The following is a 24,694-nucleotide window of genomic DNA, read 5'->3' as shown; positions in this document are numbered from 1 at the left end:
GCATATTCGAGTAATTTACCTCCCGATTTCGTACATCTTTAGAAATATGCTGAATGCGTGCGGCAGTCTGGGGAATAAAACACAGATATAGCAATTCCCACAATCTCCCTGGCATGCTTTTCAACCTGTATATCAAAAGAAGAGAAACAATTCTCCCAGTTTTATCTTGCCGGTAGAGAGTTGCTTTATATGTGTGTATATGTGTGTGTCTTTTTGTACGAGTGCGTGAGCGATCCCAGGTTTCTCATTGCTTGCAAAATAAAAACAAAAATAAGCTTCCAGCTATCTTTTTGTCAGCAAAAAAAGGAATAACAGGTTATAAGAAGAAAACGCTGCCACCAAAGATAACCGGATCGTCTCGTGTGTCGAACATACGCGTGACATAAATCGTTCATTTACCAAAAAAAAATCAGATTGTTTACATGTGGCTGAGTAAATACGCATTACATGCCTGCGCTGGATATGTAATACAAGCTGGGTATAATTTCCTTTTTGGAGAGCGCTTCAATTTGCACCTGGCGTGCTATCGCAAATGACGGAGGTGAAGGCTTTGTAATGAAGCCCCGTCAAAGCGCCCGACGCATTTGCATGATAATGGCCAAACAAATCGCACGCCGCGTAGCTGGATTAGCGCCTGCCGTCAGATGCTATGAATGTCTCAACTCCAGCCAGCCGACATGGCTGACTTTGCGGGCGGGGACGAGACGATGCGCCGGGCGGGCGTTTGTTTCACGTGCTGCCGTCAATTTCGGTTTGATCTCACACGGCGTTAATCAGCAGGCGAGGCCGTTTTCGGAATAGGGCAAACGTGACGGTGTGTGTCATTTCATGTGACTATCTTTGTTCAAATTTTTTTTTTTTGGGTGGACTCCTGGCGAAAATTAGTTATGGTCTACTTTATATCCATCGGGGGAGGTTTAGCGCCAATGAGCCGCGATGCCGGTTGTAAAAGTGGTAGGAAAGGAATCGAGTGGAGGGATGTGTGAAGTGTGAAATGTCCGACGACAAGGTCAACTATGACGGGCAAATATGGGCAAGCGCAAAGTAAATGGAAACGACCGGTCAAAGAAGCAAAGTGCACTTTGTGTTGATTTTTATTATTTTTTTAACTCAACTGTAATTTGCTTTTAGAGCAAGTTTGTTAATACCGGTATTTTTTAATTTTTTAAATCCTTTATTGTAGTGTAATATTTGTTAATTTCAGCATTGGTTATAGTTTTTTTTAATATGGATTATTTAGTGAATGAAAAGTTCTCAAACCTTCCTATTTCTGTTCGCAGCAATACTGAAATAAATAGGAAATAAAAAGGATATTTTCACGAATGGTTATTAGTCTTCTAAACATAAGATGTAGTTCCAGTTAGTTTTCGTTTTTTTTTTTCATTATTATTTTATTTCGTGAATCATTTTTTGGGTCAATTTTAGTTATAATTTTCCTTAACAATGCTAACCTTGATGGAGTGGGAATGAAAGTGTGTTATGACGCACACATTTTGAAGCCCTTCAAAGACTCACTGAAAAGTTCTAATAAATAACCTTCACTCGTATCAACTCATTCACTGCCGTAGACGTCCATTTTAACTATGCTAGCAGTGAATGAGTTAATGTTTCTTTAGGGTACGTTTTTTTTTTTTTCTCCCGCTACAAAACAAAGGCTGTTTTAACACAACAGCCCGCAGGGGATTTTGACTCTCCGATGACGCTGAATGGGCGGAAATGAAATAATAATAAAAAGAAAAATGAATCGAGGAATAAATTCAGCCTTGCTTGCACCAGCTGGGAACATCATCTGGAACCGGAGCCGCACTTTAATATGACAAAATGGATGTTTACAAAACCGGCCACGGTGTCGTTGTTCCAGCCACTTGATTGACTAATGTCAAAATAAGCACCGCACGCCATCCAGCTTTCTTATTATTATTTTTCTCTCTCGCCACATGCCTCAACCCTCTTGACCAAGAAGACATGAATCATTATTTAGCGGTAACTGCAAGATTCCTCTGCTGTCCAAACCTTAAACTGCTTCCTGCTCACTGAATGCAAACAGCAAAGTGATCAATAGCTATTAGGAGCCAATCTAATTTCCACTCTCTATTCTGCTCATTTTGTACGCATGTTAAAGACTTGATACCAATTAGTCGTGCGAAATCCCCGGAATGCAAAGACGGTAGTTAATGCAAAACACGCAATGTGGTCGTGGCGTTATGCATTCGCTCAGCTGTCATTGAATTCTCGGGGAAGGTGAATAAATAGATCTCAAATTGCTCCCATTTCTGGTGTTGCTTTGTAAAGAATTAGGTCATCACTTCATGATCAAATCACAGTTGCCCATTCCCATAAAATTAGCAACGATCACCGATGACGGCAATTCCCGTCGAGCACATTCAAAGACGAGGTGGCCTGTTTGAGCTCTGAATCTTAGCATTCCCGATTTCCTCCTCCGGCCCATGAGAGGTCATTACGGTAACCATGGAGACGCGGAGGTGTTCGGTCTCTGGCGACGTCTGCACGGCTATAATTGCTCGTGCCTTTTGGATGGCTCGGCGCTATTCCGCAGCACGAGCATTCATCACCGCTCGGACAGCGGAGTCAGACCGGGACACTCGGGGAAAGTGGTTACTCATCACTGTAACGCACAGTTCTTACCGTGGAGCACAAAGTTGGTCCGCTCAGATGAAATATTAACTTTATAAACAACCTTCATTTCAAAACAAACTGGGGCCCAAGGATCCGTATTGCTCTCCAGTAATTTCCTCGAGTATAAGAAGGCCTTAGATGTAGGTGAACGATGCTTTGAAGGAATTTGTTGCGCAATTGACAAAAAAAGACCAAAGCAGCTTGCCAAAAAAGATTTTTTTGCAGCTCGCACACCCTCGCCCAATTCCTCTTTGTGCAGTCAAGCGGCGGCGTCTGGAACAAAGCGCCCCGCGCCGTTTGCTCTTCGGAGATGAACTCCATACAGATAATTTCATATTTGCTAAATGGTTCCCCCAGCTGTGAGTTTACCGCATCACTCTATCAGACTAATGAATTCATTATATTGATTGTAAGGCCCAGGCGGGGAAACATGAAGTGTCAAGTCCTCATTAATTCTGGGGAGAAGTTTGCAAACATCATTGACTTATTCCATTACACAAAGTCCACGTATAATTGACCTTTTGGCTCATTGCTTCCTCGGGGCGGCAAGTTGAAAGTTTGGCTTGCGGCTTTTTGCCGCTAGCATTTCGAAGGACTTGACCAAATTTATACATACATACATATATATATATATATATATATATATATATATATATATATATATATATATATATATATATATATACATATATATATTTTTTTTTTTCCCCAGCCAGACTTCTGTAAAAAGTCGACTCAATGATCCAAGCACGATTCTGATGTTAAACATGACATGCTAACTGTGTCAATTTTAGGTTAGCTTAGCAATTAGCATGGCTTCATGACAACAAAACGTGTCCGAAATATAACCTGCATGACTTTGTTCATTTGTATCTCAATTTGTATTAAATTATGCATATGTTGATGTACTTTGTCTTGCAGGAGAGCTGTACATCGGTGGCGTGATCAAGAGCATGTACACTAATCTGCCCAAGCTAATTGCGTCCCGGGATGGCTACCAGGGCTGCCTGGCCTCCGTGGACCTGAACGGGAGACTCCCCGACATGATTGCAGATGCCCTCCACAGGGTGGGCCAGGTGGATCGAGGCTGCGAAGGTATGTGGCTTGCCTAAATAAAAGACGACGTGCGTGATTTGATACCGTCCCAGTCCTATTCCATCCTGATTAACTCCGAGTAAATGTTATTTTTCCCCTGCCCGAGTCGTATCCCCCGAGCCTGGCATCAGCGAGCGCTTGTGTGGATGTTATTTACTGATATACACCCGTGGCCACGCCCATGCTCTCCCAAACCCGCGGGCAGCCTTTGCAGTCTAAGCCCCTGTCATCTGTAAATCCCCTCTATTGCGCCATAAAACCTGCATGAGCGAAGAATCTCTCCGAGTAGCTAATCTCAGCCATGCCGCCGCCCCCCTCGCCGCTCGCCTCATTAATCTTGCATTTCCTGCGTGTTTACCTCTGCTTTTTCTCCGTCGCAGTCTCCAGCCGTATGTGTCCGTCGGTTCAAATCTGGGATATCTCACTGGATTTTGGCAATAGCCCGTCTTTTATGCCTCCACCCCGTCTCGAAGGCGTACTCAGCGTCAAAGAGCGCAGTCTTGATTTCCCCCAGGTTCACACTGGCTGAAACAGTGCGGCACTGATCAAACATTTTTTTATTTTCCATTTGTTGGTACTTCTGCTCATTACCTGCCCACAGGTATACAGTACTTGACTTCATACATAGCTAAGAACTCCACAAAGCTAACTCCCAGTAGCCACTAAATGCTAACGAATGCTAATATTAACGCTTGGGCGGCAGTGCCAGAGAGCTGAGCCGCTGTTTTTTAACGAACTGGGCCCCGACTGGCCTTGGGCGAGATTCGGTCCGTGTCTGTGGAGCGAGTCCAGCTCAAGCTGCACGGTGCCTTGATAAAGATAACGCATCTCTTACCATGCAAACACCGTTGTCCTCTTTTGACTTTTTTTTTTTTTTTTTTGCCAGCCAAAGGTAAAACAAAAGAGATCAGGCTGGCTTTGCGCACGGAAAACCTTTCCCTTAAAATGTTCTTTGCTGTCGAGTCTTTTACACAGTTCTTGATCAAGGGGTTTTGAAAGTACATGAGATTATCTTTTGTCAGTTGCTGTTGAAAATCAACAGGCTTTTAGTATAAAAGTAGAAAAATATAAGTGTATAAGACAAAAAGTATAAAAATATAAGTGTACATATAAAAGCAGCCCATTTTTATCAGGACAGCCATTTTGTTTATTCCTCCTTGTTTTTCATAAACATTTATATTTGTGCTCGAAATGTGGACGACTGCGACTTTTCGGGCGGCTGATCAATAGTCACCCCCCCCCTTCCATTTAATATGACACAATGTTTAATTACCACCCCAAGGGAAACTTTTATGAGTGTGCCGAGTAATTAGCCAGCCACGCAGTTTAAAGAAAAATGAAACTAATTTCCTTTAAGTATAAAGTATCTCGCATGAACACATCTCCTGGATCATGTATTGATGTGTTTTAATTGAATTTTCAGGACGATATCTGTTCTACTGACTAGCCAATTACTCTGGCACTGAAGCGTCCGCATGTGTGCGTGCGTCGTCTTTTTTTTTTTTTTTTTAATGCTGATAGTTTCAGAACAATCCCAGCCCAGCGAGCTTCTATTTTTAGAGCAAACCTTCGTGTTGGGGCACGATTTTGTGAGGCGGAAAAAAAAGTGAGTCCAAAGAAAAAGGTCACGCTTTTGTGTTGATTTGAGAATCTGCGCTTTAGAGTGCCTCATTGTCAGCCACGAGTGTGCGTAGAGAAGATGGAAGATTTTTTTAATATATTAATTTCCTTTTTAGGACCAAGTACCACCTGTACGGAGGACTCCTGCTACCATCAAGGGGTTTGTCTCCAGCAATGGGAGGGTTTCAACTGCGACTGCAGCATGACGTCCTACGGAGGCTCATTTTGCAATGACCGTGAGTCCCTCACTTTTTTTTTTTCTTCTTCTTTCCTTTTCTTGCGTGTTTGTGTCAATGCCCTGCGGGGAACGTGTAGTACCACTGCTTTGCTAGGTTCTGATAAACATCCACAGGCAACGTTGACATTCTGATTTATAGCATGAATGGTTTAAGCACAAGTGGAAAGCAAGTTAAAAGACCCGTGAGGGCCTCCCAGGTAAGTCGGGTCATTTGCGAAAATGCACACACACACGATTTTTCAGGTGTGTGTTAGATAGACTACACGTTTTCCTTCCTCGTGGGGTCGTCACAGCTTTGGAGTCTTTTGGCGTCCACCCTGCCAGTTTGGATCCCTCACAAGCATATTTCATCCACTTGACCCCAAAATGGAGCTGGGTTAATCCATCGCTTTGTTCTCTTTATTGCCGGCTCTTTCTTCTTCCTGGCCTTCTTTGCTTCGCCCGCCAAACGTTTCGGCCTTTTGTCCTTGGCGACGGCTGACTCATGACAAATTGTGTCTGAGTCGGCCCGCTCTCCGGGATTTGTCCTCTGGAACTCAAGGTAGGATGTTCGATGTGGTGACATTTATGAACGAGCGACCGCAAATCAGATGATTCTGAGTCATCTTTGTCTTTGCCGACACGGGGAACGTTTCGGAGCTCAATTCTATTTTCCTTCTATTTGTCGCTTATGAAACACTTATTTGCGCATTCCGCCTAAAATCATATTTCTGGCTGTCTTACTGCGGGCAAACACACAGAAGTTGTGCTTTATGACTTAATAAAGAGTGTTGGTTGCACGCCGAGCTTGTGGTCGTTCATGAGCAGAGAAGCAGGGAGGCAGGGCTGCCCAAATAAATCACAGAAGCTCCCTGCACAGGATACGAGCGAGCTTCCGCTTGTCCAAAATGATGAGTGCTAAGATGAAGACGTTCTCCTTTCAAAGTCAAAACGAATGTCTTCTAAATCCGGCAGAGAAGAATCCCGTTCGCATTTTTAATAACCAACAATTTTGCTTTGTTTGTATTACACCGTCAACAGTATATATATTTTTTCTTCACTTTTATCCAGCAGTTAAGAACGGATTTTCATTCGTCGTGTTGTCTTGGCAACAGACAGCAAAAAAATAAACGATGTTAAGAAAACTCAAAGATAGCGTGGGCTCTTACCGATGAGGGAATAATATTTATTGCGTGAAGAGAACATGGCGTTGCAAATTAGTGCAATTGACTCATTTGATTGGAATAACAGCAGTTTTGTGACTTTATGCAGTGATCAATGCTCAGTGTATATGCGATGGCCGCTATATGCAAAAATCAGGAACGTCTTGATTTTTCCACACGGGCAGTCACACATGCGGCGAAGCCACTGTTATTCAATAGCGGCCTGCTGTGATCCATTTGTCTATGTGCAGTTATCTAAGTGAGCCCCTTGGTGTTGCGTCTTATTCTCCTGGAAGCCACTTAAAACGGAAATGATGCGCATGCGCTCACCTTTGATTCTCTTTCACGTTTTCCCGTGAGCCAGAAGAAGCGAAGATGAGATGCAGGCCTCCAGGGAGACGGGGAAAGACCATTTGGGTGATTCCCCATTTAGTTTTTTTTTCTAAAGCTCTTTGAGTCTGCTAGGGCAAGTACGCATTTCGTGAAGTCAGCTGTCGGCCATATTTATTCCATCTCCGTGCCCTCGCTGATTACTGTTATGCACGCAGTTTGGCCGGTCACAATATTAGGCACACCCAAGGACAGACAAGGACGGGCTGTTACGCTCTCAAAGCGGATCATTCAAATGGCAAACTAAATCAGACGTCTTGCTGGCGAGCTGAGCTCTCCAGCGCATTTTCCGATGAGCGATGCTCCCGCCTCCGACTTCGTCTTCGCCACCATTTTCCAGGCGGCCCTGCAATTACCGGCCGCCTCGTTAGGCTCAACCCGACGTGAGTGCACGGCGTAATTGCTCGGCATGCTTTTATCGTTCGCACGCCGACCGGTTGGGCAGCGACGAAGGCGCACTTTGAGGAGGTGGCGTCTATCTGGCAATTTGCATCCACTTGAGCACGCAAAAGAAAGGACACGTCTGTTGGCTGAAAAGGGAAATGTTGACTTAGCCCAAAAATCCCTTCCCAGTTGCTCCTTTTATCTTCGACAGGCTCGGAATTCACCCGCCCGAAACTTTTTGCTTTGCTCTTGATGAGTTTCTGCTTCGCTGTCGATCCAGAGCGGCGGTGCCTTCTTGGGTTTAATTAAAGAAGGGGGATGGCTTTTAAGCCGCAAAGTGCATTAAAGGACAACTAACAAGGCTTGGTAATTGCTTTGAGACCACTCAAGACAAATGCAAACGTCACGAAAGCCCTGGGCTCCATTTTGGAATGGGGAGGAAGAGAGGAGAGGAGTCAAATAATCAAGCTTGAATTATATCTCAGGTGCGTCTTATCAGTCGAATCGCTCTTTAGATTCCGATAGTCACCTCTGGTCCTCTGGGTAATTTCTCTCGCGAGTGCTGAAAGTAGACAAAATGGAGGAAGTGTTGGTATCGGGGGTTTTCTTTGGCAAGCCTAAAATGGCTGACAGTTTCTCACCTGTTTATTCCGAAGTTGATTTTCGCTCATTTTAGCTCATTTCAGCTGATGTTAGCTTTTCCGTCGCATTCATAAGCGACGAACAATCTTGACGCATCGATAGTGATTCGCCAAAGCAATCCAATCATCTCCCGGACTTTTCCGTCGACCTTGAGTGTGGCCTTGGACGCTTTCCAGATGCCAAAATTGATTGCGTTACCAAGAAACTTGAAATGGTGGTGAAAATATCCAGACATTTATCCATTAGCTCGTTTTAAAAAAGAAAGTCATTATCACGAAAGAACAGTGCATCTTTTTCTAAGCGTGGTTTGCAGAAAGAAATTAAATCTATATGGCTGAGAATGAGATTCACGTTTTGGGATCTCATGTGAATGTAAAAAAAAATGCAAACGATTCACAGTAATTAGTAAAATATCTTTAGGGCCATTTTCTTCTGCACGGAATCACAAGTCTCCCTATATTTCCTGCTCGTTATAACTATCTTGCCTCTTGTGCCGAGCGAGACCAGTAATGGATTTTCCGTAGCATGAGCACGGCGGCGCCGAGGCGGGCGTGAACACGGAGGCCAATGAGGTGATAAATGGCGGCTTTCCAAGAGGGCGATAATCTTTCATTCCCCATCGCGGAGTCGTTCTAATAGATTCCTCTAGCAAAGCCCTGCGTGGAATTTTGCGCGTTTCGTCCTTGTGGTGATTCGAGTGTCCTCGGAAGGCTTTTATTGGGCTTAAGTCTCACAGACGGAATTATACAACCTTATCCTCGGCGTGGGAGCGTGACACGGTAAACGAGGTGGGACTTGCTGCTGCTCATCTTCCTGTTTTTATCCACCAATCAGCAGACTGCAGTTTGTCTGGCTCCGCCCCTTTCACTGCAGCAGGGTATGGTTTGGTTCTATTCAGTTGGTAATTTTGACCTTTTGGAACCAGAATCGAAAGAAAATTAGAAAAGGGGTGGGAGAGATGTGCTCCTATGAGGGAGGGGCACAGTATGGGTTTGGAAACTACCCTTAGCAAATATATACATAGATACAACATAGATATGCGACATAGATAGATAGCTGAACGGACAGACGGATGGATGGATGGATTTATTATTATTTAGATTTATTGAAATTTAGAGGCCAGCAGTTGAGTACATAAATAAATACACAAATACATAAACAATATAAAAATAAACATACATAGATAAATAGACAACATAAATATTGGGCACGACAAAAACAATAACAAAAGAGAGGAAGAGATCTGATTAGATATATACGTAGGTTATTGATCATTAATAATTAAATAGATCAAATGAATAAATGATAAATAGTGCCTAACCCCCGCGAAAGAGTTAAACAGTCTCACGGCATAGGGAAGGAACGTACCCCTCAGTTTTCGAGAAATAACAAATAGCTTTTTTTTTTTTGCTAATGATTGACAGGCTACATGCATTCGAGTATCTGTGGAAGACTTTCTTCCTCATCCATTATAGGAACGTTCGACTGTAACATAAAAGTCAGGGCAGACTTCTTCTCCACCCCCAAAAGCACTTCCACTCTAACACAACAGGGAGACGGCTTTTCTTTTATATGCTGCATTTTATGACTGTATTATATTATATTTGAGTGCTTTTCCCCATGCACATTTGATTAATGAATTTTGCCAGTCATGTCGCACATCCTGAAGGGAGAAGGGGAATGCTGCAATCAAAAGGCGGCTGCTCTGATGAGATCGTAAGACGAGGCCGATTTATCGACGGAGTGCATTTCGTAACTCAATGTGCTTCGCATCAGTAAAAGTACAACATTTAAATAAGCAAAAGAGTTTTAAAAGTAGGGTATATAAATGTAGATTACTAAAATTAATAATAGAATGTCCAATGCCATGTTTGCGTGCGGCATAACAGCCAAACGCTGCTTCACCATGTTTGCATGTTCCACTAATTAACATGAGCCCGACTGGCTTTATATTTTTTTATTAGTTTCATTTCACGCTTGTGTCGTTAACGATAGGAGTCACGGCATTTTTGGAAATTAGCCAGGCCGAAAGGAAGGAGAATTTTGATGAATCGGCATGCACATTTTAAATATCATAGGAACACATGTCTGCGATCTCCGCGTGCTTCGACTGAAAACAAAATGTGTGCATAATTAATATTGCTTTCGGTGTTTTCTGTCACGATGCTCCCAGGAGAGGCGCCGGTATCGGCAGCCTCACCACCCTCTGCTTGATCAATCGTCCCATTGTGTCCCTGGCTCTTGTCTTCTCGCGGGGTGGCGGCTTCACTTCCGTCTCATTAGCTTTTCACTTTTGATCAGCCTGTGTGTCGCTAGCGTGTGGGAGGACGAGAAGGGAAGGGGGTCGCGTCGCTGGCTTGTGATGACGTCTCAAAGGGATTGAATATCTTCATATTTAATGGTCTTAATTGTTTTCAGCAGAGTCACAAGTGTTCATATCTTCTTCCTCTGCATCACCGGGGGTGTCAAAGTCAAGGCCCGGGGGCCAGATACGGCCCGCCACATCATTTTATGTGGCCCGAAAAGACTGATTTGAAAAAAAGTTATTTGTCAGTTTGTTTTGTAGCTTATACTATATAAATATATAATATGGGGCGTTCATACATTTATTTGGGTCCAAAAGAAACTATGACGACAACGCGGCCTGTGACAAAAATAAGCTTGACACCTGCTCTACGTATTCCACTTGTACACACATTCTTGTTTGGTCTTTCTAATGGGGACCGTCACCCCCCTAAAGAGCATGTAGGCTCCAGTGGTGTGTTTGTTGGAAAATGATTTCCATCTTGGTTTGGACTGATTAACAATCGATTTATCTTATTAGAATGTCAAGTTTATATTGGTGGACTGCAACAGTCGGAGTTGTCTGTTATATGTAAGTGACTTTTCGTGAAGGTCAGTTCAAACTGGATTCGTTTCAAATGTTAAATTTGTCCTCGTCTCCAATTGAGAGAAAAGCGCCTTTCTTGAGAATTTTTCCGTCTCGTGTTTGGTGTGTGTTGGCTTCGTATCGACGGCCGCCGCGGCTCGGATCAATTCGGCAATAAAGTTGTAATGAAACAAGGCTGCCTTCATCTCATCTGAGTTGGCCGCAAGTAACCGACTTTTAATTTGAGGCCGGTGAAAACAATTGCGAGGCCATATTTCCAATCTGGTTGGAAGGCAACGAAAAGGAGGGAAGACAAAGACGAGACGTCCTTTGGAAGGGAGCGTCTCCTTTTGAAGTTTTGACACGCTAGGGATTGTCTGCTGCATTTAAAAAAAAAAAGAAAAAATGCGTTAATTGAGACATCTTGCAAGGGAGACGAAGATCCGTCGGCGAGAGCGCCTTGTGCAACCACTCGCTTGACGTTTACTCAGAAAACTTTTTAGAAGGAAGAAAATGGGGTGAGTCCGGCTTTTCCCTTTGCTCTTCATTAACGGTATTTAGGCCCTCAAGGACCAAATAAGGAAGGGAAAAAAAGTTGCCTCACGTATATTGCTCTTAAAAAATATTCACGCTGTTTTCAGCCCACAGCAGAGGCACGACTGTTCAAATATTCCACATATTCCACTTGTACACACTTTCCTATTTCGCCTACTAATTGGGGACCTTAGTCCTTGAAAGCACATGGACTAGCTGACGCAGGTCCCGCTTGTTGCTGTGCATAATTTCACAAGGATATTTTGTTAATTATTTTGAATACGACATTTTTCGAACCTTTATATTCATGATATTATTTTCTTTTAATACATTTTTTTATTTACAAGGCACACCAGGCTAGAGGATGTATTATCTTTGTGAAGTATTAAAATTTTAAATGAATATTATATTTTATGTATTTACCTGCCTAGGGACTTTGTAGCTATAATCTGACATATTTTCGAATGGTTTTATTCTTATATTCATTATTCATTATTATTCCCCATTCAAATAAATAAATGAAAATTGTTTCTTGTAATGGTACAGAGCGTTTATTTGATAGAATTAGTGGCTTTATGGTAGGCTCAGATCAAACACAAAGTAGTCTTTGCTTGGTTTTGTTTTACTAAAAATGTGCATTCAAACTAAATTTCATGCATTTCAAAAAAGGTAGAAATAATAATAATAGAAATAAGAACATAAGACAACATTAATAAACATCACCAGATGGACTGCTTCAATATGCAGCTTTTACTCATGTAAATCTTTGCACGTGAAAATGAAGACAGCTGCACCTGAAAGAAATGCGCAATTATGTTTTTAAGTCTATGAATGAAGTCGTCGAGCGTTAAGGTGACATTGTTGAACCCCTTCGGATCCTTCGGTGGTACCTTGAACGAAAAGTTCAGCGCTTCAGCTCCAATTACAAAACCAAGAGGGAATTTACAACCCGCAAAGCTTGTCTCCACTTTTGCGTCTATACTTCTTTAATTGTTGCATATTTTACTATGGTGCGTGAAAACGTTTTGAAACTTCCTGGGAGGCTTTATTTGTGTGTGGCAATCAGTCCTGGAGGCAGTTAAGTGGCAGCGGGATGCCAATGCCTGCCTGGCAAAAATCCTTTCAATTATTCATCATAGGCTTAAAGGCGACTGCTAGTCATCGGCTTCGGTTGCTTTAGCTCACGCGGGCTGTTTATTTATAAAGGAGAAAGTCGTGGGGGGTGCGGCGATAGAGGAACGAGCGACTTGGGAAAGTCAAACCCATGTGGAGACGGCAAATTGCGTCATCTGAGGAAAAAGTAACCGGTGCATATTGATCGTACGCATTCACGGTGGACGGCCGAGCCGCTGTCCAGGGAAGTGAAGCCAAAGTGAGCAACGGCCATAGCATGAATAATGGGCATGCTTTAAAAACACTTTACAGCCGCTCTAATGGCACAGACATTAGCATTGGCGCACAGCGAAATTGGTAATCCGAGCTACAAAAATACGTTTGGAGCTCCGGCTCCAAATGAAGACGGCCAGCTGCGAAACTTGAACCTGAAAGAGAATCTCAAGATGGCTGCCCGTCAATATCATATAAATAAATATGAATAATAAATAAGCCTGCCGAGAGAGCCGCGGTGCTTGGCGCTGCTTCACTTCATCATCTTGCTGGCTTGTGCCAGTTCCGTTTAGCGGCGTCACTTTTCCGTCTTTGTGTTTGGACCCCCCCAAAAAAAAAATGAAGGAAGGTGAGGAAGAATAATATCCTCCCCGGTGATCAATAAAGTATCCATCCATCCATCTTATCCATCTTATCTATCGCTAAAGCTATAGCTAGCTAGTTAGCGATCTGAAAAACAGAGACAGCATTTTAAAATGCATGGCCGCCTTTGCCACTTCCCATGAAGCTCACCATCCAGGAGACAAGACGCTGGAACTCGAGGTTCAGAAGCACGGCAGGTGGAGGGGGGGCCTCCACCCTCATGTTTCGGGATCTATCATTTCCCCTTCGCATCATAAAGCTCGGATCTGGCCGAAATCCCTCAGGGTAAATCCCAGGCTACCTGCTCTCTGCCCTCCCGTCCCTGCACGCCGATATTTTCGTGCCTGGAATCTCAAAGAAGCAGTTTGGGAGTGTCACCATGTTGAGAGGACAGCGAGGCATCCACCCCCCCTCCTTCCTGGTGATGGCCTGTACAATAACGTGCTAGACAGAGAAGATGGAAGCATAGCAGAGGGAAAAAGGGGGAAATAGAGTGTCGATACATGCCCTAACCTGAGAAAATGTCAGACGGGGCAGGCAGATTGAGAGGCGCTTGATGCGCTCTTCACGGTGTCCTGCCTCTCAAATCGATCCAAAATAGCCTCGGGTCGTCGTTGCTTCAAAGTTAAGTGTTGCATTTTTGAAAATGCAACGCGGCTCGTTTGAAACCCATCTTATTATATATTTTTTTTCAGGGGTCCAAGTAGCTCCATAGTCGAGTATGTCATAATGGCCCAAATCACCGTCCCCGCCGTGTTATGCGCTTGTCAATACGGGCCCAAGGTGGAAGCCATCCATCACTTACATGCACATGAATTAAATTTTCAGACGTCGCCGGCGTGGGCGCACATTCATCTTGATTGCGTGAAAGGAAAGTCGATGGAAAATAAAAATGACACCTTGGGCGCTGCTCTTTGCTCTCATCGCCAATGTGGCGAGCAGGAGTGCATAATTACGCCACTTTCAATTGGTAAATAAGACGGATAATTAGCAATTTATTCAATCGTCCTTTTTTTGTTTTTGTTTTCTTTACAACTGTTACCTCGATGACATGTTCAGCTGAGCAGCACATCAGGGAAATAAGCAAGCAAAAATGTCCTCGTTGCTCTTTTCGTGCCTTTTTTTTCCTCAGCCGTGATTGATGGCCGACATTGTTCAGCGGCTTCTCGTCACACTCTAATTGCTTTTTGATACGGTTACAAATGTGAAATGACTTTGTCCCATTAAATTAGATAAACATTCAAGAGTTAGGGGCAACAAAAGACTGCTGACAAAACTACAGCGGAGGAGAGTAATTACCGAAGCTCGTCACACTCATTTGAACGTGTCAAGAGGCGAGCGTTTTTCTGTTTTACCATCTCGACCATGCAGCCGCGCTCTTAATGCTGCCGTTCACGTATTTACTCAACTCGATTAATTTATTGAGCGCGTTGAAAAACAAGCGTCGCTGAAGCCAAGTACCGTTCGTGAGATGGAACATAAAACACAATAATATATCGTTAGTATAATGACGACAAGTACGACTGCGATATGTTTGCAAAAATTTTCATGGACAAAATTGTATTTTCAAAAATAGTCTAATATATGTATATAATTTTTTTATTTTGTTCTTTATTTAGTCTATTTAAAATATATATTAAAATCTAAATATAAACAAATATAAATAATAAATAAATACATTTTTTATATATATATATATATATATATATATATATATATACGTACATATTTATTTATTTATGACCGCCCTTGTCTTTCTTCATTTCCCTCATTGTTTGCCGAGGGAATGCTGGGGGGGGAAAAAAAACGATAGCTCCTTGCGGTTGTAGATGAAGCATCGTAAATTAGAGGCGGATAAAAGTCCGATCGCATCAGATAAATAAAACAGAAAGTAAGTCGGAGCTCTCTGCGCCCAGAAGTAACTCCCGAAAGTCATTTCATAAACACAAGTAATGGGACCACGTTGCCTAATTAAACTGTTTGGTTCTCTAAAATTTGCCTTGACCCTTCCGTTCGTCTTATCGTTACGCGCTTTCTTCCTTCTGCTGCACGATATGCCATTTTACCTCCCTCCCTCCCCGGAGATGGAACTTGGGATCCAATAAAATCCCAATTACCCCCTCTGTGCCATTTTATCATCCAAAGAGTGACATGTAACGAGTAATTAACAGTCAGATAAAATACTGACAGTTGCTGGCTGGAAGGCTAACTAGGCAACAAGCACGTACCTCCGCAGCGTTCCCACAATCCGCCCCCAGGCAACAGCAGGCCGAGCCCCGCTAATCACCCATTACTTAGCCGATCCATCACTCGATCACGGCCCGGCACCTTGATGGTTTCGCGTCCAGGAATCTACGACTGTTTGATTGGTAGGTGTATTTTAAATGCAAAGCCGGACTTTGTTCCTTTCATTCTCGAAATCGTATCGGTCGGAAAAGATACAATGCAAACACGATTCGGGGTTTGCAAAATCGGTCCCGCACTTGAGCTTCATTGCAATTCACAAAAACATATTTTCCTCCCAACCTCGGACACGGCAACACAACATTCCCAGAACCGACAGGATCTAATTGTCATCCGTCGCGAGCTGATGATTCCGAATGGGTTCTTGGATCGCTGCTCATTTTTCCCGGGGCTTTGTATGTTGTGGAGGCGCAGGTAAGGCATTGATTGCATGCCAATTAGGCTGTCAGAGAGTAAACAAGACGAGCGTGAGAGAAGGAGACGCCGCAAACGCGAGGGCACTCGACAATTTGCGCGCAGTTGAAAGAAGACGTTGCACATGCCCCCCCTGCATTCGCAATTCTTTTATTCCTCACACGGATGGAATACTAACAAAATCCGGCGCCGCGACGTGCAACTAAATGGCTCGGTGTTTGCCTTTCGCATTCATGGTTGCCGTTTGTGCTCAAGCCACCCTTTGTTAAAGTTCGTGAGTTTTTCTGGAAATTACTTCGGAAAAAGGACCTGGAATGAAAAAAACACTGTACGTGCTTCTTCCTCATAAATACATACGTTCCTGAGATGTTTTACAACTTCTGGTCACAAAGCTCTCCGCCCCTCCTCCCATTTCATCTTGGCTGATTTAAATCGATGGCCCCCCACCAGGCCAACATTTTCAGATCGGAACACGATACACAAATAGAGTGGCCGCTCTCCGCCATCACAAAATTTACAGTGTCAGGTTTCCAAGACGAGGTTCTCCAGGCTTCTTGAGGTTGAAGAGATTTAGCCTGTTTATTTTTCTTCTCTGGCACCGTGACGTTTTCGGAGCGAATATCAGCGCTCCCAAAGATTCCTTGACCTCCCTTCACGGCTTTACTTTCGGATCAACGCGTTCGGAGCATGTCAGCGGGCGCGGTCCCCGCTTGTTTTCACTTATTCGTCATCCCAGCACGATCCCGTCCGTTCGGCCCGTCAACTCGTTGAGGCGAAAGCGTCTCAGCTTGACAAATGATGGCGGAGAGCCCGAGTATCCGTTCACACCTGGTTGCCGCGCCGCCGCAGCACAACTCAGTCTTGCGGTGAAACCAATTTAGCCGAGGCCTTTTTTATTTTGGAATTTTGCTCACTCCAAAAACAGCCCGAAGAGCCTCGCCCGGGGACGAGCATACAGCGGCCCGTCACGGCTCGACGGGTTCACGGGTTCCGCCGTGAGCCGTGTCCCCGCCGTCACTGATACGCTGAGATACAAATTAGGAGTCGATGCTCGCTGGCAGAAGCCCAACTGGATCTCCCTTTCCCACGGCTTCCTGTAATGACTTCATTAGTCATAAGCGAGGCTCCGGCTTGACTGACTTTGACTTGCCTGCGATTATTCCTTTGAAGGGAGGTTGGGGGCTGAGGTGCTAGTCAATTTGCCCCTTCTTCTTTCCGCAATTTTTTTTTTTACGAACAAAAGTCAGTATCTACAAAAAAAATGGATGTTAACTCCATGCCAAAAATTGATTCATTTCCCCCCCCCCCGTTTCCACGCACAATCAATTGTGCGACAGTCTGACTGAAGGCAACGCTCTCTCATGAAGTTGTTCCGAGTTAAGATCTTCCAAATCCCTCTTTTGACTGCCCGAGAGCTTTCCATTTGGTTATGTACGGCATTATCACGGAAACTTTTTCCACTTACTCCTACGTGACCGAGGGCATAAACCGAGTCGGATGTCAACATCATAAATCTCTGCCTTAAGCCCGGAAGAGCCTCCAGCTCCGAGAGTGCCATCTTGGTTTTTAATCATCTCTTTTTGGTGTCGACACCGCAATGAACTCGATCGCTGACGGCTGACGCGGCAGTAAGATAGAAAAATTTGAGAACATTATCACGAAATAGCTCGCCCGCCGACCGTTATGCAAGCGGCCCGCTCTATTTTACTCAAACATTCAAATTTCTCTTGCCATCCTCTAATAGCTTCTCAGCACGACTGTTTGTTTTCCAATGATTTCCCTCCCGCCATCAACGGCTAAATAATAAGTTGGACCCGCTAGCTGACGAGCCGCATCTGTTTTAATGCGAAGGTACTTTTCCCGCGCGTCAGCAATCGGTGACCCTCGGAGGCCGTCGCTCAGCCATTCCGCAGTCGTTGCCATTCCGCGTCGGAACGGCGTCTTGGAGATGTGCCGCTATTTAGCTGATTGTGCCCCGAAGTGAGGCTAATACGAGCTCATTATGCTAGCTTCCGAAACGTTGCTCGTCTTCTTCTCCCTGATGTACTGATAAAAGGGTTAGGGTTTCAATTTTAAAAGATCCCCCGCAAAAAAAAATAGCGACCAGCTTACATTTCCTGTCAGTTAGCGTCTCCTCCCGTCTGCCTCGGATCTCGTGTTGCCGTCACATGTTTGTCAGTGGCGGAGTCGTGCGCGGGATGGCTAATGGGATTTATTTAGACGCTAACAGCTCTTCAATCAATGTCAGCACCTGGCTGTCATTGAAGAATTGTCACTCTGAAGTGTTATGAACACTCTGAGAGTGATAGCAGCTGCGCCGCCGCCTCGGTGTAATGACGCGAGCTTTTGCTTTTCTTTTGGAATACAAATCGGGCGTCTGCCTCGCAAAAGCTGCGCTAAGCTTCGCCACCTGTGTCATTGGAAGGTTTTGCCTCGTGTCGTTCCTTCTGGTCAGGGTCGGTCAAAGCAAGCTGGGGTGAGCAAGATGGTCAGTCCGAAGCTCTGCTCCTGTTGCCTAGCAACCTTAGCAGCTGGCTTGTGTGTGTGAAGGGGGGGGGCGTTCCTAGATCCTACATTTCTAAAGCTTTTATAATTACACCGACTTTTTAGTCTTCCACTAAGCTGGCTGTAAAACGTTTGAAAGTGCTGTTACGAAACGTGTCTCATTATTTACCCGCTGATCATTTTAGTGCTGTCCGGTACTTTACGCGCGTTGTTTATTTTCAAGCCAAGTTTGCTCAAAGCTCTTAATCGCAAAAGTCAAAATGGCTAGCACAAGCCCGCAGTTGAAAATCAGCCCTTCCGATGTTAGTTCAACCACCAAGAGAGTGGAATGATGCAAGGCCTCCAACTTGGAACAAGTCCCGGTTGGTCAATGCAGAATCATCACCGAACTCCCCCCCCCCCTCTCTAAACGAGGAAGGGGCGGAGTAAAATTGGCATTAAAACACGCCAAAATTTAAATGGCAGAATGAAGCTTTACTTTAATTCTAATTTATTTGGAAGAAATCAAATGACATCACAAACCTTAACTTGATTTGGTAGTTTTGTAGAATTAATCACGGAAAATTGCAAGACTACGATATTGAATACGATTAATCGCTACTGAAATCAGTAGGTCCCCCTTTTATGTAGCCCGTTCATAAAATGATGGATCTCATAATTGGAATTTTGAGCAGTCCAGAGATCAGAACTGTGACTGGATCCAACGAAGGCATCCAATCGAATCCTGAAACGAGTCTGGGGTCGAGTACGAGTGTATCAAAGTGCGGATGAAACCGCGATGGATTGCGATTGTGAGACTGCCGTCAAAGTCCATTTGGATCCATTTCATTATGACCTCTGAGAGCGATGGGAGCACTATCTCGGCTGTTGTGATTTTTAATAACACGTAAATTCACAATGTTTGACGTAACAGCCCCCGCCAATCTTAAACTGGCTCACGGAGATAATGACTTCATATGAATCAATCCCTAATAGCTGGCAACAAAGCCTCAAAGACAAATTAAGTCACATGCCTTTAGAAAGGACGTTAAAGAGGAACGCAGATCACATCTGCAGTCGTCGGTGTTAATCACAAACAATCATTTCTGGCTGAGAGCAACGGCGGCGGCGGCGGCAATACCTGATTGAATCTCACTGAATAGACTGGCAGACAAAATGCTCCCTGCGTAGTAACCATGGAAACGCCGCTGCGCACCACCGGCACCCTCCCGCCGCCGCATTGTCTTCAACTGCATCCTCTAGGGTTCCCAAATGGCTGGCCGCGCGACGGCCGAGATGCTACGCTAATTTCATCGTCACGCTAATGTTAACCCGACAAAATGAGTGGGGAAAAAAATAAATAAATAAGAGACCACGCGCAAGGCCAGCTCTGCAGCGAGCGGCTGTTGATTTATTGTTATGGCGAGTTGTATATTTTCATGAACTTTATATTAGTTCTGTGCTCCCTTTTGTTGGCGCATTTTGGGAAGCACGCTGCGAAAATAGTAATGCAAAAATGCGCCTTTACATTTGTTGTTCCTACGTGTCTTTTAGCTCATTCATGCACTTTATCTTTGTCACATGATTGAGTTACTATGATGTCCGCATTAAAGCCTTATGTGACATTTATTGTTATAGCAATTCATTAGCCCCGCCCCCCCGACCCTAAATAAAAACACTTCAATGAGCAAAAAATAAATAAATAACTAGAAGATGGTTATTTTAAATTCCCCACGTCGGCCAAAAAAAAAAAAAAATGTCCCCTGGCTTATTGTTATTCTGCCCACTCAGTATTCCCGCAAATATACCCAAACTTTTCCGGCTCGTTACAACTGGTGGGCTCCGTACGACAATTATCCGCGAACAAGCTGGCAAAGTTGCCGAGCGGAAGATGGCACTCAGACGGCGGCGACATCTTGTTCCCTCTTGTTCCCACAAACCTCTCGGTGACAATTTGGTCTTCCTGCGCAATGAGAGAGCGAGCGAGCGAAGACGCTAACAGGCCCGAGAGTGTTTGCCGTGTGGGTGGAAAAGACGAGCTTTTGCTTTCTGATGTATCACTCCGACAATAGTCGCCGCCACTTGCAAGCTCCACTCGAGAGTCTCTTCTCCTCTCAAGAAGCTTCCGATGTAATTTTTCTTGAGAGAGAAACTCGTGACATTCCTCACCTTCCGTCATTTCCATATTAGATGAATCTCCCCGTCGGGACCGACAAGAGGAACTTTGGAGTTAAAAATCGAGACGTTTTTCCGTGGCGTGGGCTTTTCCCATCAGCGCTTTCTTCCATGAGAGGGCCATGAGAGTTCTGAAATATAGATAAGGCTGCGCCGTGTGCCATTTCAGGACCTCCTATTATGACTGTGAATCACAGTATTCTCCTTCTGCACTGAATAATTCATTCGAGGAAGTATCTGCTTAGTCAGATTTCGCTGTCTGCCCGATGAGGAGGGAGCTCTCGGTTCGCCGGTCTCGGGTTGGCGCCGGGATCAAGCGGCAATAATCAAGGAAGTGGGAAGCAATGAAAGACTCGTATCCATTGACGACTTGTTGGCATTTGGAGGTTTTTATTTTCCAGCAAAGAGGTTAGATGTTGTGAAGAGGAATTTTTATTTACAAGCTCTGCCCCATTATGCGTTTTTTTTTTTTTTTTTACAAAGCTACACATAAAGAGTTCACAAATATTCCGCAGTGACAAGCTACATATCTTCCTGGCAATTTCAGAAAGGACTACTTTCCGGGAAATTAAAAAAGTTCCGTATTGGTTCAGTACCCAAACACTGCAAGATGGGATTTTTTTATTTTTGCTATCATGTACACGGCTACAAAATTATTTTAATTTAAAGCATTAAATTTACTAAATTATATTTAAACTAATTAATTTCATTTCAGTAATTTAAATGACATGTATTTATTAAAATTAAATATATCAATTTATTAGGTTATCTTCACAAACTCTTTTTCAAAGGTCTTAAGAGTGATGCAGTAAATAAAACAATGAGCTGACAAAGCAATTTAATCGGTAGAAATGAATCTGGACGCAATAAATCTTTGCGGCTGACACATTTCCAAGCACCAAAGCCTTACAGTGATCCATTATTTAAAGAGACGGTGTATAGACTTTTCAATATTCACTGATTTGAATTTATTTAAATAATATGCAAAAAAATATCCGACTTAGGTCGTTGCATTCTACTAGTTAACCACAAGATGGCAGCTGCATTTTACACACCATTTTTAATTTGGTAGCGGGCAACGCTTCATGCAAACGTGACTTTGATGTGCAATGGCGGACTGAATTTAACTCGAGTTCTGCTCCGTCTCAAAATCAAATCGTAGCAGATTGCCAGCGAGCAACGGAATAATAACGGAACCTCCGCAAGTGCTTCTCACAAGCTGCCTTTAATCGTTCTCCACCGATGCTTTAAATGACTTGCGTAACCTCGGACATGTTAGGAAATTAACAATAATGACTGCTGGTGGACAAATAACGGGGAACTCTCACTCAAGGGCACAAGGCCACTTTAATTATACTCGGCGACCACGAGGCTTTGATCAGAGCTAAATATTAGCATTCGTTTTGCTTTGCCAATGTCCTCATTAAAATCTCACCTTGTCTTCCGGGGATGCTGTGCCAGTCCCCATTTGCCGCTTCTATCCAGGTGACCAATCGCGACGGGAATCTGCCAATGCTAGCTCCCGCGATTGAACCTCGCTTAACGAGAGCATCGTGTGTGTTTGCAAGCGTGAAATTTCTGGCATGTTCCAGCATGTCCTCTCACGTGTACCAAAGCCCCGCGGATCCGGCGGACGCGCTCAAACGGACAAACAGAGACGTAAACGCCATCTGGCGACTCGGCGGGTCCTCGGAGGGAAAACCCCGCCCGATTGGCCGCCGATGGGAAAGGCGTAAAGATGCACTTTCACCTGCCGGCGTCTTACGGCTAATTGGTCGTCATGGTGTTGATGGCGTGTCAGACTTCAACTTGACGTCCTTATTTTTCTTTTTCACACGCCGCCGTCCGGAAGGCATTAATGCAACGAATCAAAGATGGATTTATTCATTGTTTTGACCTATGAGGCTGCAGAGATATAAATACCCCTGCCCGGCGCCGGAGCACTAAATCACCGATGCTGTGATTCGGCTCCCGCCCCTTTGTCCTTGGTTAGTCTCCTCCCACGATGACTCTCCAGCGAATAGACGTAGCCTGATTCATTTTTTGCTGCATTTTGAGGGTGTCGGCCTTCAATTGTAGCCTATTCGAAGATTTCGTCAACGTCGCCACCAAAACAAATCAAAGTTGTCTTTTTAATGAGCGGAGAGAGCTACGGGGAAAAAAAAATCTCACTAAGAGGGAGGCAGCAAGTAAGTTCAGTATCACAAATGGAATAATTTAAAGATAGCGACTTGAGTCAGCCGAGGCAGTAAAAATAAGCAAAAGAGAAGGAACAGGCCAGATCAGTCGCCTCAATTGATTTATTTAATATGCACCAAGAGTCGGACCCCTCCGAGGTGGCCCGACAACAAATTCAAAGTAGACTCGCATGTCAACAAAATGAAAAGATTTCAACTTTTTTAGGTTTTAGCCGTGTTCGAATCCTGCTGAAATTTCAACTTTGATCGTGTGATAGCCTCAGTTTATTTATTATTAATAAACTCAATATTAGTTCTTTCACTTTTTTGTCTTGCAATCGACTGTCATATTTTGTCATCCGATTCACTCCTTTCCAATTTCTCCCCAATGAGACATTGGACAGAACATTCATTCCCATTGCAAATTTAAAATATTAGGATGAATTAGCAAGATTTTTTTCATCACAGTATTTCTTTTATTTATTTATTAATTTAACTATTTTTTTATTTTCCCCCCACAAGGAATACAATTATTACAAGATATATAAATACAAGATTTTTTTTCATCACAGTATTTCTATTTTATTTATTTATTTATTTAACTATTTTTTTATTTTCCCCCCACAAGGAAAACAATTACACACAAGTGACTTTTTTTACATTTATTTGCTGATTTCACCAGTAAAATTTCAGCAAAAATTATTTATTTCAAACCAAAATAAAAGCTAAAAAATATTTTTTTCTACTTTTTTTTTAACCAATTAAAACCATTCCGACTTTAATCGATTTGTTCCATTCCGCACCATTTCACATCGCTCATCTTTTTCATCCGGCCTTTCTTCACGCAATTATTTCAAGTGTTGGTCTCCACTCATCATGTCCGATTAGTGATCCTCCATTTTGACGTCCACCTCGGAGTCGAGATGGATGTCTTTACTGAAGCTAATCCCCAAATATGGATCGCACCTTGAAAATGCTCACGCAGCCCTCTTAGTGCGTCTAAATTATTGAGCGTGTACATGTGATGTGTTTACTTGTCCAGCGTCTCCCATCAATAAGTAATATTGTGTCATGCACGGCACATGTAAGAGAATATGACGGGCGGGGCTTGGGTTGTTCTCGAAATGTTTTCGCAGAGTCCCGCATCCGGCCGCATCATGTTTTATGCAAACGCGCAACCGAGTTAAACAATTTGTACTCCGAGCCGCCTATTCCGCGAGGAAATCGTCAGTTTCCTGAATAGTGGCAGATAAGAGTCACACAACAATTACAAATAACTTAAATATTTTCGATGAAGCAAGTGTACCTAATTTAAAGTCCAGATTAGCCAAGGAATATACTTAAAATACGCAGTGTAGCATTTTGCTGCTGATTGGCCGGAGCAGTCGATAGCATGATGGAGGGGGCGGAGCCAAAAAGGATGTTTTCAAATCGAGAAGGTCATAGCGGCACTCCCGAAAATAAACGACTGAACAAAACGGAATGTATTGACCTTCAAAGTCTGACAAAAGTGATGTAGCAATTGAAGTTCTCGTCGTTGCATTTGCGCTAGTGCAGAGCAACGAACCTGAAAGAAAAACCAATGGCCCAATTTTCCTAAATGAATAAAATAACGTAAGAAAAACGCAGGAAATAAAAACTCCCGAGCTTTGCTCTTTTAAGGAAGGGCCACAGTATGGGGATAGGAAAAAACATAACATAAACCGCAAGGACTAAAAATAGTCGAATGGGCGGGTGCCTCGGGCAGCCTTCAAAAGTGCCAAAAAAACGTCCTTCCCAACATCCTATCTTTGTGACGCGGGCTTTTCCGCAGTGACACATTCCTCGCACGACACGCTTACTCTTCATTAACTTATTTATGAGGCACTCTTTGAAATATCTCTCCGTTGCTTTCCTTGTC

The 24,694-nt window shown here is 43.7% G+C and overlaps 1 protein-coding gene across 9 annotated transcripts in view; it reads left to right on the top strand.

Annotated features, from left to right (window-relative positions):
* Positions 1 to 24,694, top strand: part of nrxn2b (neurexin 2b) — a 243,218-nt gene that overhangs the window by 149,440 nt on the left and 69,084 nt on the right. For all 9 annotated transcript variants that reach the window (XM_088392174.1, XM_088392166.1, XM_088392112.1 and 6 more), the window contains 2 exons: positions 3,559 to 3,732; positions 5,469 to 5,588. In XM_088392174.1, the coding sequence (XP_088248300.1) occupies positions 3,559 to 3,732; positions 5,469 to 5,588 (294 nt within the window). The remainder of the gene's footprint in view (positions 1 to 3,558; positions 3,733 to 5,468; positions 5,589 to 24,694) is intronic.

Source organism: Syngnathus floridae, chromosome 1 (assembly GCF_059516105.1).
Source record: "Syngnathus floridae isolate MCC-2025c chromosome 1, RoL_Sflo_1.0, whole genome shotgun sequence".
NCBI lineage: Eukaryota > Metazoa > Chordata > Actinopteri > Syngnathiformes > Syngnathidae > Syngnathus > Syngnathus floridae.
The sequence above is the reverse complement of the archived record's forward strand: the minus strand, read 5'-3'. Positions and strand labels throughout refer to the sequence as shown.